This window comes from Eutrigla gurnardus, assembly GCF_963514095.1.
Source record: "Eutrigla gurnardus genome assembly, chromosome: 2".
NCBI classification, from domain to species: Eukaryota; Metazoa; Chordata; class Actinopteri; order Perciformes; family Triglidae; genus Eutrigla; species Eutrigla gurnardus.
Genome location: NC_139916.1, coordinates 16,690,465 through 16,706,769, shown reverse-complemented (window position 1 = coordinate 16,706,769; position 16,305 = coordinate 16,690,465). Strand labels below are relative to the sequence as shown.

General features: G+C 40.1%; 2 protein-coding genes across 2 annotated transcripts; one reads left to right on the top strand and one right to left on the bottom strand.

Moving 5' to 3' along the window:
* Positions 1 to 560: 560 nt before the first annotated feature.
* LOC311028481 (adenosine receptor A1-like) lies at positions 561 to 6,534 on the top strand. The gene is made up of 3 exons (XM_084033090.1): positions 561 to 1,538; positions 3,471 to 3,765; positions 3,901 to 6,534. The coding sequence occupies exons 1-3, from the start codon at positions 1,198 to 1,200 to the stop codon at positions 4,282 to 4,284; spliced, it is 1,020 nt and encodes a 339-aa protein (XP_083889216.1). The 5' UTR covers positions 561 to 1,197; the 3' UTR covers positions 4,285 to 6,534.
* Positions 6,535 to 8,545: 2,011 nt separating this feature from the next.
* LOC311026337 (uncharacterized protein) lies at positions 8,546 to 12,990 on the bottom strand. The gene is made up of 4 exons (XM_084029850.1): positions 12,810 to 12,990; positions 12,187 to 12,305; positions 11,274 to 11,495; positions 8,546 to 9,752 (listed from the first exon to the last, which is right to left on the bottom strand). The coding sequence occupies exons 1-4, from the start codon at positions 12,952 to 12,954 to the stop codon at positions 9,738 to 9,740; spliced, it is 501 nt and encodes a 166-aa protein (XP_083885976.1). The 5' UTR covers positions 12,955 to 12,990; the 3' UTR covers positions 8,546 to 9,737.
* Between the last annotated feature and the right edge of the window lie 3,315 nt (positions 12,991 to 16,305).

The following is a 16,305-nucleotide window of genomic DNA, read 5'->3' as shown; positions in this document are numbered from 1 at the left end:
TTCACTGTCATCAAGGTGAGAGAAAGAGGTCGTGGCACGACCAGGTCGTCAGAGCGACGGTCTGTATTTGGAGAAGATGGACTGCATTCGCAGTCAAATACAATGCAGATGAAGATGAATCCTGTGAACAGGATGAATAGCCTATCTGTATAAACTCATGCTTTATATGCCCCTTGTTTATGAGTCTCATTTGCATCTAGATTGGTTCGTGTGTGTCTTCCAACTGAGTCCTGCTGACGCCAAACCGACGTTGTCCTGTATTGGTTTATTCTCCCTCTAATACAAAACATGTGAGCATTTGTCTTCACCCTGTCTCCTTTCTTAGCATCCCCTCAGAGTGTCAAAGCTTCACAGGCTTATACTTGTCATGCACTCTTCACTCAGCCTGCAACTAGTCGCACTGAAGAAAGGCATGCAGGGATATCGTTTATAATCACATTTGTATCTAAATAAGTGTTTGTGTCCCATTAAAAGTGAGTCTAAATTATCAAAGCAAGTGGGAAATATTGTGCCATTCCTAGTACAACTTTGACTGTGGCTATAAGATGCTCCTCACATATGAATTCATGTTTGGTATTCTCCTCCTCGGTGTGTCCACTCCCATAGAGGGCGAGCTTTCAGTCACACAACTTCACAGAAAGGAGATCAAGAGACATCACTAATCTGAACTCTGGGTAACATTTATACAAACCGAGATTATTTCACAATAAACAATATCTCCGGGGGAAAAGAATACTTGCTGCGGCCAATGGTTTCCAAGAAGATAAGCCCTGATGGAGTACATAACTATCCAAATGACTCAGCTTCAGCTGGAAATGACGATGGACCTAACTGGGAATGAATTATTTTTTATTTTCATGCACGTCTGACATTGATGAAAGGTTACACCGTTCCCTGACGCATCCGGTATCCCGGGTCCCGTTCTGTCCCTCCGCCAGGGGCCACTTAATTCTCGGAATCACCGCCTCGGACCGTATGGAGACCGAGCGCTGCGTCTTGCGCGCGGCTCGATGTCCTGGACGGGATCCTGAAACAATTCAGAGCAACAGTCACCAGCCCTAACTCTCTGGGGAGGTGAAACATGCGAAGCCTTAGTCTGGGTGTCTCACTCGGAGCCCGCAAACTCAAACAGGGAACTCCGTCGACGCGTCCGGGCTGTTTCTCCGCTGAGCGCGCGCTCCTCCGGCTCCCGTGAACATGCCGTCGGGTCTGCCTTCCTCCAAAGCCCTCTACATCGGGATGGAGGTGGTGATCGCGGTGTCGTCGGTCATCGGTAATGTGATGGTGGTCTGGGCTGTGCGCATTAACCGGTCCCTGAGGGACACCACGTTTTGTTTCATCGTCTCCCTGGCCTTGGCTGACATTGCGGTCGGGGCTCTTGTCATCCCGCTCGCCATAGCCATCAGCATCGGATTCAAGACGCACTTTTACAGCTGCCTGCTGGTCGCCTGCACCGTGCTCGTCCTCACTCAAAGTTCAATCCTGGCGCTTCTGGCCATCGCCATCGACCGCTATCTGCGAGTCAAAATACCCATGAGGTAGGCCTAAAGGTGAATTTCTTCTAGTTCGCATTATCTTGTCTCATTTACAGAAGCCTTTGTGTCTGGTCCGCTGCTCGGACCAAGGGCACCCACCGGAGCGGCCATGCACGCTTTTCATTTGGGCTCCAGCTGGAAATAGACATGAATATGCCGTGTGCAGGTGTGTCTCGTGATTTTAATTAATTTTCAGTATAGCATTAATAAAAGGCTGCATTAATCTGTTTGGCATCTCTGTAATATCTCTGCTGGAAACTACACGGGCAGTGAATGAGTCATTGATTTTCACATTTATAAACGGTTTTTAATCTAAATTCTAATTATATTTAGATTTATCACTTTTATTTTCAGTCACTTAACACCGCCAACACACAATTTCATCCCAGACATAAACTGTAAACTGAAACAAAGTAATACATCTTACATTAATTCGGCTATAGGATTGTTTTTTACATATATTTAGTATTTATAGGCCCATTCGGCACTTTTAAAGCTGTTGAATTTCACAGCCTGAGCACGTGAAGCTCATAAATGTTGTACCTCTTTCTTCATTCCTTTCTTCATTTTTAAACGGTAAATGTTATCAGCTAGAACTCCTCTTTACCTTATACTTTAATTGAAAACTAAGTGTCTACTTCAAGTTGGCTAACTGGACAATGAGCCTTGACAAGAATGCATGATTGGTCAATCGGCTTATGGTGGCTGCTTGATGGATTGCATCATTTCTCAAGCTGGCAACCAACACACACATAGAAACATGCACACTCACGTAGTGCACTCGCTTACTTGGTTACATTAGCAACTGGAGGAATAAAAAAACTATTGTGTGGTAAGATCTTGGTATTATTGGCTTTACCGCTTTCATCAGTGAGCCAAAAATGGGATCCCCCTCCCATCCCCCTACCTATACCACTTTAGAGAGAGCCACAGTTTAACAGGCATTGATTGCTTTTTATAGCGGCGCTGGTTTGGAAGCACCCTGTCATGATAAGTTTGTTGTGTCTGAGATTTGAAAATGTCCCAAGTATTGCTTGTGGGTTTATCTGGAAGATAGGGATTTAGCAGGTGAAAATCCCTCAGGAAAGTAGAAATAGATGGGGCACAGTCGACTCCAGAAAGTCATTTTTGGCAGCGTAGACAGCTGATCTGTATGCAGACAGTCAGCCGAGTTTTACAAGCGGCTGGACAGAGCGTTATAAAGTCGATACAAAAACTTTGGTCACATATGGGAATGCATTAAACATCCTTTGAGTATTCTTCATACATCCTGTGTTGTGTCTGACTCGCCCTGCATTAGTGTTCTAGGTTATCCAGGGAACAGGCATGGTAAGAAGAAAGAAAACATATGCACGAGAGTGAAAGCAGGAATGAGCGAGATCATTTAGCCCTGTCGTCTGCTGAGTCAGCACTTACTGTTTAGAGCTAAAGGCTGAATAACAAAAAAAAACCCGGCCCAGTCTAACCACACTGATCTTTCATGTCCGCTCGACAATGACTAATTCATCACTGTCCAGTAGCAGACCGTTGTGTGGGAGAGACAGGATGAGTGACATCCTCAGAATTGCAGAGAGTTACGCAAGGCAACAACTCCCACAGTTTTCTGAACAGCTGAAGTTGGTTTTTTTTAATGAATCAGTTGGTACTTGTCACTGGGCGTCGGCATTTTAATCTTTCAAGTCAATGTTCATGTCAATGTACTACTTGTGGCTATTGTTGTTATCTGTAACGTTTTATGCTGCTGTCTTTGTCAGGTCGCCATTGTGAAAGAGTGTTAACCTCCACAGGTCTTACCTGGCTAAACGTGGGTTGGATAAAACAAATAAAATACAAATAATTAGCTTCACAAAGGGAGTATATGTTTGAAATCTTGTGCAGTGAATTACGTGGTGTTGGACTGAATTAAAACCATGATCTTCTCTCTTGTTGCCATAGCTACAAGCGGGTGGTGACTCCTTGGCGAGCTGGCATGGCCGTGTTGTTGTGTTGGCTGGTGTCCATCGTAGTGGGCCTCACGCCCATGTTGGGTTGGAATAACCTGCAGCTTCTCCGTAACAACGGCTCCCTGGTCTCTGATGCCCTCGTGGTGACTTGTGAGTTTGAGACAGTCATCAGCATGGACTACATGGTGTACTTCAACTTTTTTGGCTGGGTGCTGCCCCCTCTGCTCCTCATGCTGGCCATCTATGTCGAGATTTTCTACATGATCCATAAGCAGCTCAACAAGAAGGTGAGGGGTTTCTCTTCATGTGGTCGCTTTGTTTGATATGCAGCCAATAAAAGACATTAAAGAAGACTTAATGTGAACTTATTAGACTAAAGCTAAAGTTATATGCTGACGATCTTCTCCCTTATCTCTCTGTAGGTGACGGCTAGCCACACGGACCCCAGACGCTACTTTGGCAAGGAGCTCAAGCTAGCCAAGTCGCTCGCCCTCGTTCTTTTCCTCTTCGCGGTCAGCTGGCTCCCTCTTCACATCCTCAACTGCATCACCCTGTTTTACACCAACTGCAATAAGCCAATATTCCTCATTTACATTGCCATCATCCTCTCACATGGCAACTCGGCTGTCAACCCCATCGTGTACGCTTTCCGCATCAAGAAATTCCGCACAGCGTTCCGGAAAATTTGGAAACAGTACGTGCTTTGTCAGGATCCGGTCGGCCGGCTTCCTCAAAGAGGCAGCCAGAGAGGACAAAGTCATGAGAGGAGGCTCAGGCAGAATGATGATGATGATGATGATTTGTGACCCTTGGCAACTAATTGGATTGCTGTGTAACTGTTAAGTTTCAAACTACTGGTTCGCAGAATGGAAAAGACTCTGTTACGTACTTGGTAACTTGTCAAAATGGCCTTAATGGCACAATGTCACAGGGATGAAAGTGACGAGGGAATGCCATCATGGATCGACTGATTACTTCCATCCAACACATTCTGAGAGGGTAGGATGGCTAATTGGCATGGAGACTGGATTAACATCCTAAATCAGACTTTGATTCAAATAGAACTGATTGTTTATTTCTCCGCTGGCTGACAAAATGAAGATGATGCCGTGAAGAAGATGAGGGGCTTCTCATCAGTTTCAACACCAACCTGTTGAATCAGAAAGGGTATATCTGTAGCACACGCAGTACAAATACTACAAATAGTGTATGCTGTATTGTATTTTTGATCTGAATTAATGCTCATGGCCTTTTTTTATGTGAATGATCACAATTGTCTGTGGCCTTAAGGACAAAAAAGGTTAAACAAATGTGTTAATAGTGAATCTGGTCAATCAGTGGTGGGCAAACAAACAAAAATAGTGATTTGAGATGACCAGGACACAGGATGTGCTGCATGCTGTCTGGATGGATAAAAACATGGAGAATTGACCCTTACAGATGTGTGGCGCAATCCAGTGTGTGTGAAGGCTACCTTTGATGACGTCGTTGAGACCATTTGACTGACGGTATGACTCAAGCAGCACTCACACTAAAATAAAAAATACTTGATGCACCTCTTTAAATATTCATGGACATGGACAATGGTTTAATAATACTGTGGAGCCACCCATTAGTAATTATTTAACTATAGCTACAGGACTGTGAATCGAAGGAATGATGGGGCTCCTCCAGTAAGCTAAATTTGATCTGGGTGATAATCTTTTTAACCCTATGATGTACCTCGATTGTACATTTATCAGCCGGCCCTTTCCATGACTAGCAGATGTTTTCACTTACCTTTGTCACATTTCCCTCGGATTCTTTGTGGGAAAAGTAGGTATACCAATGTAGCATCATCTCGTTCTTGCTGTAATTTCTGAGAGTAAACTGACCCTTGTTTTCCTTTATACAATAAGTGAGATTCAACATGAAAGATTCATGTTGAGATTGGACTGCTGACACGTCATACATAATACATAATATGTACTGTATGTAACTAATATATGTATACATGTTAATGGGAGATACTGTATAATATTCTATCTCTGACACTGTCTCTGACAGATGTGCAGGCAGATTGGGAATTCCACCCTGCAAGCATCTCATTAGATGACATTTAAATGGAGACAGGAAAGCAAACAAAGTAGCAGCATATGGTTAGCACTGATTTAAATTCATAATGCTGTATATTCATTAGCAGGTGGAAGCATCAAAATCCACTCTGGAGCCACACATTGATGTTCTGTCACTCGGCAGAGAGCTGCTCATAGTTGGTTAACAATAATAGGTTATAGGTGGTTTTGGAGTCCGAGGGAGAGGTGGGACAGGGTGGGATCAGAATCACATTTATTGACCAAGTATTCATGGACATGCAAGGAATTTGTCTCCTGAAGTCTGACTGAGTTATCTCACCTGAGTTAATTTCATCGTCAACATCACCACAATGCTTTCCCATCAAATAAACAGGCCTGTTAATGTGACCCTGTTGATTCCTGTCTTAACCTACTGTGCTACTGTGTGCTGTAACAGAACACACACACACACACACACACACTGTATTTCCAATGCTGCCTTTGTACAAATGTTTCCATGTGATTCTTTTCTCAATTTGTGTTCCTGTGAAATGCTTTTAAAGCCGTTGTGTGTAGAATTGATTGTAAAGCATAAAGATTTTAAACCTATAGCATATTTTTAGTCTGTGTGTGTGTGCCCACCTCTGTTGACCTTTTCTGCATCCTATCTGAAACCAAGTCACTGTTTTTGCGAAGCATCTTCCCTACCTAAAAAATTCAATTTACATAACAAACTGACTTATTTAATGTGAAATACTTATTTTAATCTTTTTGTGACACATTGTCAAATACAGTATCTTTTTTTATACTACCACTGGGGGGTGCCAAAGTTGGACTTTATAAATTCTACTCATGGTGGCTTTAGGTTTCGTTCTGTTTACTTTGATAAATTACTCACAATTTGAGCAATATTCTCAAATGTACATGAACAATATCAAAAGATAATCAATAGCTTCAGTATTGTATCCATATAGGGACCGTTTGTTATTAAACAGTGGACACTCAAATTTTGCCAGTGCAGTTTGTGTTAACTGCTGTGCTGTTGGAAAATACACTTACATCAAACAGAAAGAAAATAATGGTGTTATTGAGTCTTGTTGATATTCGACAGACGTTCTTTGCAGAATGTAACAACAACAATTGACAGCTAAGAGATCTTTGTTTTAAGAAAACCTAAGAGACCAGCGGAGTCTCCCATAACATCGTTAATCTACACTATGCTTCATTTCTGCAACAGCCATCATTAATGTTAATGATTCCACCTGTAATTTCTCTGCTTTGATAAGTCACAATATCTGTTGTGAAACAATGTGCAAGAATCTCAGACATTTGGGAACAACAAAGACATAAGAGTACACAGATTCAGGTATGTTTTCAGGTATGTTTTCATGGCAATGAACTGAATGAATAATGTTATGATACATCTCTTCAGGGCCCATTAATATTTATCTGAGAATTGCAGTCCAGTGTGTTTGTGATTTCAATATAAAAATGATGTAAAACTTATTCTAAATGAAGGTCCTTTTAAATGGAGCTTTAAAAGGAAATGTTTGTTCAACTATTGACCCAATTAATAGAGGATTCAGCTATTTCTGAGTTCAAACAGGATTTTATCCTGTGAAGTCTTTCGCTGTGGATCTGCCTCCCAGCTGGTCCAGAACTGCCCTGCCACGTCTCACAGAGTTAGTGTGGAGCTGATGCCGACTGCCAAACAGCAGCAGAGGTATGGCTTCGCAGACAGCTTGACTTCGGGAGTAGTTGTGAATATCATCCACATGCCAAGAATGCAAAGGCTGTAAAAGACTTCAAATAGAAGTCATAGGCTACATGACAAGCAAATTTATGTCACTTCAGATGAATTGTTCTGGGAAGAAGGTATACGGTGCATGTGTGGTGTGTCGACACTTTCACCCTTGACTTTCCTCCTGCCTTTACATCCCAGTGTGAACTGCAGCCAGAGAGCTGCAGGCTCTGTGATCCCGACAACAAAGAAAACAAGGAAACAAAAAATATTTTTTTAAATGTCCCTTCCTCCAGAAATGCTTCTTGTAAAAGTAAAAGAAATGTGCACAGAAACAGCAAAGACATTGGATCCAGGCTTGTTTGGTGCCTTCTTGTGCATTATGTTACAAAGTGGTGAGTTCTGCACTCTGCTGGTTACTGGGCAGAAGTTAAATCACATACTAGGCAACACTAGGCTGAGGAGACTTAAAGTAAGATAACACTGTAGTTTACTTACATGTTTGCAAATTACATTGAGTTTCATGTAAAAAAAAAACTAAAGAGGGTGGACTGAAAATGTAAAAAAAAAAACTTCAATAGTAGTGTAGGTATTTAGGGTGTAAATGCCCAATGAGCTACTATATCCTACTATATTTAGTAGCATATAAAATAACACAGAAAGATGCATGGGATTCTATCAGTGTTGAAGTGTTAGTGTAATATTTATTTATTTCAAAATATTACAATGCTTTGTAAAATACAGTGGAAACCACTAATGATCACGTTTGGTCAAAGTTTATTTCTCTAAGCCAATGATTATTACAATTGTTTTAAATGTTTATTTCTCATAAATTTCCACCCAAATGACACTTATATATTTATAATATGAAAATAAAATTATGAAACAGACTTATTAAATACTGAATTTGAATGACTAGTTTAAACACTGAATTACTTTATACTGTGCTGTGTATGATTCATAAATGATTCAAACAGCGTTTGCGTAGAATGATTCTGTCCCAAGCTTTTTGATCCATATAAGCATTTAATCACTGTAAGCTGTTTCCACTGTAATAAAATACTTATCAATTATAAAAGTAAAAAGTAATTTAAATCCTATAGCATACAATCAAATGCAATGACCAATTATTTTGCACAAACTAGTACATGTTATTATGAAAATATGTTTGCATGGAAAATTTGAATTATTAGTTATCGTTTATAAAATGCTGAAAATAAATTGTAAAACAAACAAAAAACCTCAAATGGCACACAGAAATGAATAATTCACTTATCATTTCAAAGTTTCACATTTTTATTGAAATCTTTTTTTAAAAATTACAAAAAAGGAAAGGTCCCATCTTCCCACCAAATTTCTATCAAGCTGTGAATAATAAACTGCCTATGAAACATTTCATTTTAATGTGCAAGATATCAAAGTTTCCAAACATAACACATGTCTCCCAGTTAACTGTAAACAAACATGTATAAAACTTACACAGTACATGTTGATATTTGGGTTTGAATAGTCCATTTTAAATGTCTCACTCAATGGAAATGTTGCTGATGATGATGATGCTTTGTCTAAAATGGTGGGATAAACATACACGGAATACAGTTGTGATTAAGACATTCAGCAGACTTTTTCACAAAGACAATGAGGGTTTAATAGCTTGGCCTACTAGAATACCCGTATTCCCGTTTAGTGAAAGGAAAAGTATACCTCCACCTATACCTCAAATCATAGCTTGGTTGAGCCCCCCAAATGGCATGTCATGATTGAGTACAAACAGATTAGACCCATCTGGATGCCAAAGTGAGAGCATGGTGGATTCCACGGCTTCATTTTTACATGATGACTTGGCAAGAGCATTTTTTGTACTGTGATTTGATTATCAGAAGGCATGAAAGACACCAGCAAAGTTAAATCATTTAAATGAATATTCAATTCAAGTGAGAAATGCAGATGCCCAATAGATGAACCCACATGGATGATAATAAATACACAAAATTAGAGCCTACACCATAGATCATTCTAGAAAACTCCTCAAGATTATACTGGTGCAACCAGTGACATAGTGGAGATCTAGCCGCAAGATTTAGTGTCTTCTGATGAAAAAACATATTTATTTAAGAATGAGAGTCACTGATTTAAATCTTGTTTGTGTGTTCATCAGGAAGTGAAATTATTTTTCACAAGGGCGGTGGCAATCTGTTTTTATCAACTCTGAAAACACATAATCACATTAACCTTTGAAGTGCATCAGGGACATGCAATAAGGGGTTATTGCCAGATTGTCTAAAAAAGAAACTTTGTGTGAAAGCACTAAAGTTGTGATGAGGAGGTTTACTGTGTGATCTGCTCTCCGTCTGCGATAATATCACCCTGAATAGACAGATTGCAAACTCATACAGCGGCTCCACAAGTGAAAGATTATCATTCTGGTGGGCATGTAGAGAGGCTGCTTTGGCAAGATTCAGTCTCAAATCACTTTGTCCTGAAACAAACCAAACAAACACAAAATAAGAGATTAGCAAAACACTCATGGGATTTCAAAACGGAAGTACAACGTAAGGATGCAGATGCACAGCTGTGAACGTTTAAGTTTTGTACTGCAATATTATGTGTATTCAAGTAGTAACTGGCTGCAGTATTATAAGAAGACAGGAATTTACAATCCCAGAAAGTCACGGTGACAATCTTTGTATTTTACTTACAGTATTTAAAAATAATGTTGTCTACTACTTCCTGCAAAGTTAAGGCAGAGAGGTCTGTTCAACTCTGCCTGATGCAGCAGGTGAAAGAGGTCATTTCAGTTTCATTTCACAAGAATTAAACCGACATGAAGGAAGTGTTACAACGACTGCTGGGTAAGCATGAGGGCACAAGATCATAATGCTGTATTGCTTAAGTCATCCAAAGTCCATTCAGGCTTGATGGTTTATAGAAATGCAAAACGAAACTGTGTGATGCTCTTTTTTTTCGTATGTGTGCTTAATTGTGCAGGTGAATGTGTGAGGGGATAGGAGGACGATTGGTGGACGGTCGGGTGGCATGCTGCTACACAATTAGAACTGGTTCCCAGACTAGACTGGATTGGCAGGCTCACCAGGTCCCCAGCTTCAAAAAGCACCCTAGACGGCGGCGGCATGGCAGAGAGGGGCATTTCCTCATCGTCACTTTCTCCCCAACCAGCCACATCATTTGCGAATGTTTAGTTATATGTGGACTGCCAATTTGGTTCTTCGTTTTCTCCTCTTTATGTTAGGTTGGGAGGTTAGAGTTTGTCCTTTTGTTTCTTGAAGTTTTAACAGGTCATATTGATCCTTCCTCAGTTAGTTTGTTATGTTTGTTATTCTGTAAGGTAACCTTAGTTTCATTGTGGTACATGTGATTTAATTACCCGTGTAATAAATGATCTTGTTATCACATCAAAAACCTGACTGGCGTTGTATGGCTGCTTGGGACGAGGGGAGGATGGGGGCTCAACTTTGTGTTGCGTCTTTGGTCCCGTAGCTGGGGCGTAACACTAATCATCAGGCAGGGTTATATAATTATATCATAAGTTGATTGCTAGTATAAATGGTGATACTGCATTTAGAAGTCGGTGGGGACACAATATAAAAACGTCCTCGACTGACATAATTTGGTTTGCGCAGCAATTGCAGTGTTTGCGAAACTGGGTGTGGTGTATAAAATATATGAAGGACTGGGCAATGATTTCAATATGATGATTTGTCATCTTTTTGGTTTGTCGTATGCTCTTGACCTCTTGTGTGAGTCTACAAGTCTCTTGCAGAGAGTTCCTGCTTCACTTTGCCCCGCCTTGCAGAGCCCATTCTTTGCTGCTCGCAACTTTAAACTTACAAAGGGTTGGTGCAGTGGTTCAAAGCCTTGACCTAACAATTAACATCTAATATCAAACATCACCTTTATCTTTTATTATTATAATGTTATCATAGTTTTCCAGTTATCCTGTGAAATTGATCGCAATTTAGAAGAAAAAAAGAACCCTTACCCATCCACCTTGCTGAGACACCCATGGGCCGACACGCCTGTTGAGGAATGCTGTCATGGCACTCTGGATTTTACTTTTCAACTCTGGGGATGATTTCTTCATATAAAGTCCAAAGGCCACTGAGGCCCTGATCAGCTGCATCTCTGAAGCCAGATCAGCCTGCTGGGCGACGTTAGTCTGGCAGATGGCCTCCACGCCACTTCCAAACGCTGCTTCTAAGGCCTGGGGAAAGATGAGAGAGAAGTCCAGATATTATAATAAACAGAAACAGAAAAACATATCCTGACTTAATGTTGGATCTATTTCCAAATGTTTTGATTAATCTCTTAATGGTGTGCTGCTTTGCTATTATTTTTAACATAAACAACACAAATGTATCTGAAAAATTGCTGATTTGAAAATTCATAGTTTTGAGTCAGTCACAGAACAGTGTAATGAGTCGATAGTTTTCACTTGACACTAGTTTAGTACAAAGAAGAGACTGTTCCTTTAAAAAACTGTTGACACTTTATAACCGAGACATGGCTGGAAAACACCGGATGCAAATGAGAAAACACTGTTAGTAATATAGTTATTCTCACTTAAAAAAAAAAAAAACTACATTTCAATCGACTTTGCAGTGCATCTCACAACAAAATAGTCAACTTAAGTTTAAGAAAACGGGTATTAATCTTCAAAATATGATGCTTCCCCTAGTTTTTAGTTTCAAATTTTCACATAACCTATGATCCTGTGAACGCCAATTTGGATTAACATTAAAAAAAACTTTAGATAAGATAATACTTTATTGATCCCCAGTGGAGAAATGTGGGTGTTGCAGCAGCAAAGGGACATAACAAACGTAATATAAATAATGAATAATAATATTAAATACAAAAAGAAATGAATATAATAAAATGATTGGTGTGTGTACCTCTTGGGCTGCTGCTTGCCTCAGGTCAGCCATTGCAGCTTTAAATTGGGCATTGTCATTCAGGGTATCTGCCACACTCCTCAGTCTGTCAGCTATCAGGACTGGGTCAAAAGTGTCATCTGAAAAAAAAAAATACATACATGCTTACAGTCAGTGACAGCAGGCTAAACATCTGTATGCATTGTACTGAGCACAGACATAATTGAGAGTTCTCAGCCCACTTGTATGTCCTCAATAACAAGCTAATACTAAAGAGGTTAATAGCGACATAAAGGAGCCTTTATCGTCGTCTAGACGGGTCCAATGTCACCCATTAAAGCATTTAAAACACAAGCGCTGGACGCTTCTTTATACATGCAGGCTACGTGTGTGCGTATATGTATTATTAACTCGTCTTCAACATCAACTGTACCAGAGTCAAACAGTATACAGTAAAACCTACTGTGTGAAACACAAGGGTCCACCACCTCACGTTTTGTAATTAGCTGAAAATGAAGGTTAATCTACTGTAGCTAACGTTAACCGTTAACGTATCCCGTCTCAGTACGGACGGTTTATCACTCTCTCCCGCCGGAACAGTAACGTAACGTCAGAGCATTCACGGACAGGAAAACCGAACCAACCGTTGCTAGCTCCCGCGGGGCTGTCGACCTCCAACGTAGCGCTGGATTGACAACACCTGTCATGCTCCTCGTCCTCGTCCTCAAGCAGATATTTGATTATCTGTGTCGTTTGCCACTCGAGTTCATAAGGTGCAGTTGGAGCCATTGCTGCTCAAGAAATGTCCTTTCACAGCGCGCAGCCGCAGACTGACGTGCTCTTGGACTTCCGGTGTAGAAGCCACACAGCCAGACCTCACCTGCAGTTACTCATTTAGACCCGCAGTGAAAGTAGAATTTGCAGGTGAAAGTAGAATTTGCAGGTATCTGTAGTTATTTATTTTTCTGACATCTTATAAATTACAAAAGCTGTCATGTTTACTCCTTACATTTTTAAAACAGACTTTAGTTTTAATGCATTTGAGGAGAATTACCCTTTTTTTAATTAATATGACGTGACGTTCAGTTAGCCTAGATGTACAAATGTCCTTCAAAGTGGTACTTTTTAAATATTCTTTGAATAAATAATAATAATAATATTAATAATAATAATAATAATAATAATAATAATAATAATAATAATAATAATAATAATAATTGTACTTCTACTATACAATGTCTACAGATAGGCTACTTTTGACACCTCTGCTGCTTCGTAGTGTTTAGTGTCTGTTAATGTGTCTGTGGAGGACTGCAGGTCTGAACATTGGACTTTGTTCCACATTTCAGCACGATTATTATTATTAGTGATCATTACTGAGTTTCAGGGGACAGAGATGGCCTCTATAGTGGCATCTATCCATGCAGATGCACTTATAGATTTTATTGTCCAGGCTTTGAGGTGGACCATTTTTCTTTTGATTTTAGAAACAACCCCCTATCAAATTGGAAATTCCATTCATGTCAATTGAACTGGGAACGTGGAAGCAGAAATCCCAGAGACTGCTATCATAATACCTTGACAATAAGAGAAAATTAATTTCCATTAAAGCTGCAGTATTTCATAGTGGTGCATGGTAACTGCATGCCTTGCCTTGCATTGGCTGAACTCTGGGCTAGTCAATATAATGATTGTAGAATGTGATAGGCAGTATCAGCTCATGTTTACACCAAAGAAAGTCAGTCAGCTTCTCCAAACTGGATTAAAAGTGGATGATTGAAAGTAGCGAGAGGCGCCGCGGGGTGCACCACGGACAGGTGGCCAGTCTGCCACAGTGCTGATACATAGACAGACAACCAACCTGGGCTTGTTGTGAGGCGACACTAACCACTGTGTCACTGTGCCACCCTGGAAAGAATAATCAAAAACTAATGAAACAGAATAATGATGCTCCATCAGCTAGGGTTATGGAATCAAAAAGAAGGCCCATTATTAGGTTGGAAAAAAAAAATAACATGCAGGAATAACTTTAGTGGGAATAATTTGAATGCTTTTATGACCGGAGAGCTCAAAAACCTTAGTAACAAAGCTCTGATTGCACGATATGCAAACATAAAACACCTTTTCCTACTGCGCGTTAAATTTAAAAGTCATGCATGAACACTTGACATAAGTGTTCAATCAGGAATGACAGGACATTCAGGACATTGAGCTCACTTTTTTGTTTTTTTTTAATCCTAACCATTTAATTAGAGACTGATTTACACCTGGGGTGCTCAGATATAACTGTCATTAATTACATAGGGGGACAAGATTCACACTGAGACAACAAGATTCCTAGAGAGGGAAGTAAACTCAAAACATCATCATTAGACTGTGACCCAACTTTACTTGCATTGTATATTAAATGAAAACAACAACAAAAATGATATAAAAGTTTAAAAAAAGTGAGACTCAGTTTTGATCACTGATCACCTGCCAAACACATCTTACATACTGTTGTGTTTTCCCCCCAGAAGATGGCGATGTTTGCCTACTATGTTCTTTGATATCTGCTGCCCCTCCCTGGTTCACAGTTACTCACCAAAAAAATCTATTTAATTTCTGCAGCGTCTACATGATTCACATTTTAAGTAAAATAGTTAGGGTTCATGCATATATGTTAGAGCCTGGTGTGCTCATCAGCATGATAACATGCAGTGATAAGCAACAACACCACAGTACCACAAAGTGCATCCACAACAGTAAGCTTCAATCACCACCAGGTGATTTCCATCTGACAGTAACTCATCTAATCCATGGTTATCAGCAAGCATGAGGATGCAAATATTTTATTGTCATATCACAACATTTTGTACATTAAAAGGGAGCAACATTTTAAAACTCAGGTCCTGAGTCCAGATACTTGCAATATTAATACGAATTATGCATGCAGTGGCCTGCAGTGTAGGTCAAAGATAACAAACATAAATTATTCAGTGTTGATACTATCAAGTGATTACTATCATGATTTATAATCCTAAAGATAATAATCCATCATGTGAATCGTGTCACAAACCGACTCAGGCCAATTGAAAGTAGGACTGAATTATATATATATAGATTATATGAAAATAATGTTATATATATAATTTGATGATGTTTCCTCTGCTATTTGGCTTGGTATCTACTTTGCTAGTCTCAGTTCACGTGTTTTCCCATATTATGGTGTATTCCTCTCTCTCTCCACACAGGAGCCAATCACTAATCAGGATGTGCTTTATTAACCCAACCCCATACAACTCTGCATGCATCTTGTGACACTGATGCCCACATTAAACCATAACCTTTCACAGCACCAAAGACTAAAGCCATGTAGGGAGGTTTTGTTAGGTTTGTCGTTAATAATGATTTTAGGTTCAATCATCAGATAAGGCAGCATGAGATTTGACAAAGAAGCAAATAACAGAGCAAAACAGGCTGATGGTCAGAAAACTAAGACAGGCAGCAACATAGACAACTTGGATTCAGACTCTAGAGTGTTTAAGTATTGGCTGTTAGAGGGCAGCTGAGCAGGGAAAGTGAGGTCACAGATTGTGACTGGTGGTCAGGAGGTGGAAACCTGGCATGGGAGGAGATTGATAAAACAGAGAAGATATGACAGTGGATGGTGGGAGCGCTGCTGCCAGCAGCATCAGTTTGTTTTTCGGTGTATGTGATTGTAGGACCAAAGGGAGTCATTTTTGTGGCTGTTGAATCAGGAGGAGCCAGAGAAGAGACGCTTTCAATTCGTTCCATCTTAGGGGGGGATCCTCTCCTCTCTGTGTAATAAAAACCTGGTCAATAGTTGCAGGTGTTTTTAGTTTTCCTCCAGTGCTTGAACCAGTAAGCATTCCCAGCACGTCACTCATGACTCATTCCACCATGTTGCTTTGTGATCTTTGATGTTTTTAGAAAAGCAGGCAGTCCTGGTTTGAAATTGGCCTTTTGGACTCATATTCCCTCCTAAATCTCTCATTTAGTCCTTTAGAACAATTACGTCTTTGTGTCAAACACCACTTCCTTTTGTGTGCCATTATGCCCACTTCATCCTTCATTATACTGCACAAGAGATATGACCTATGATAAATAAATTTACTTAGTAGGCATAGCCTTTTGTCC

Coding starts and splice junctions, on each gene's coding strand:
- LOC311026337 (XM_084029850.1), bottom strand. CDS start 12,954: ATGGCTCCAACTGCACCTTATGAACTCGAGTGGCAAACGACACAGATA. Junction 12,306..12,809: donor CCCCGCGGGAGCTAGCAACG/GTTGGTTCGGTT, acceptor TTTTTTTTTCAG/ATGACACTTTTGACCCAGTC. Junction 11,496..12,186: donor GGCAAGCAGCAGCCCAAGAG/GTACACACACCA, acceptor ATCTTTCCCCAG/GCCTTAGAAGCAGCGTTTGG.
- LOC311028481 (XM_084033090.1), top strand. CDS start 1,198: ATGCCGTCGGGTCTGCCTTCCTCCAAAGCCCTCTACATCGGGATGGAG. Junction 1,539..3,470: donor CGAGTCAAAATACCCATGAG/GTAGGCCTAAAG, acceptor TTGTTGCCATAG/CTACAAGCGGGTGGTGACTC. Junction 3,766..3,900: donor ATAAGCAGCTCAACAAGAAG/GTGAGGGGTTTC, acceptor ATCTCTCTGTAG/GTGACGGCTAGCCACACGGA.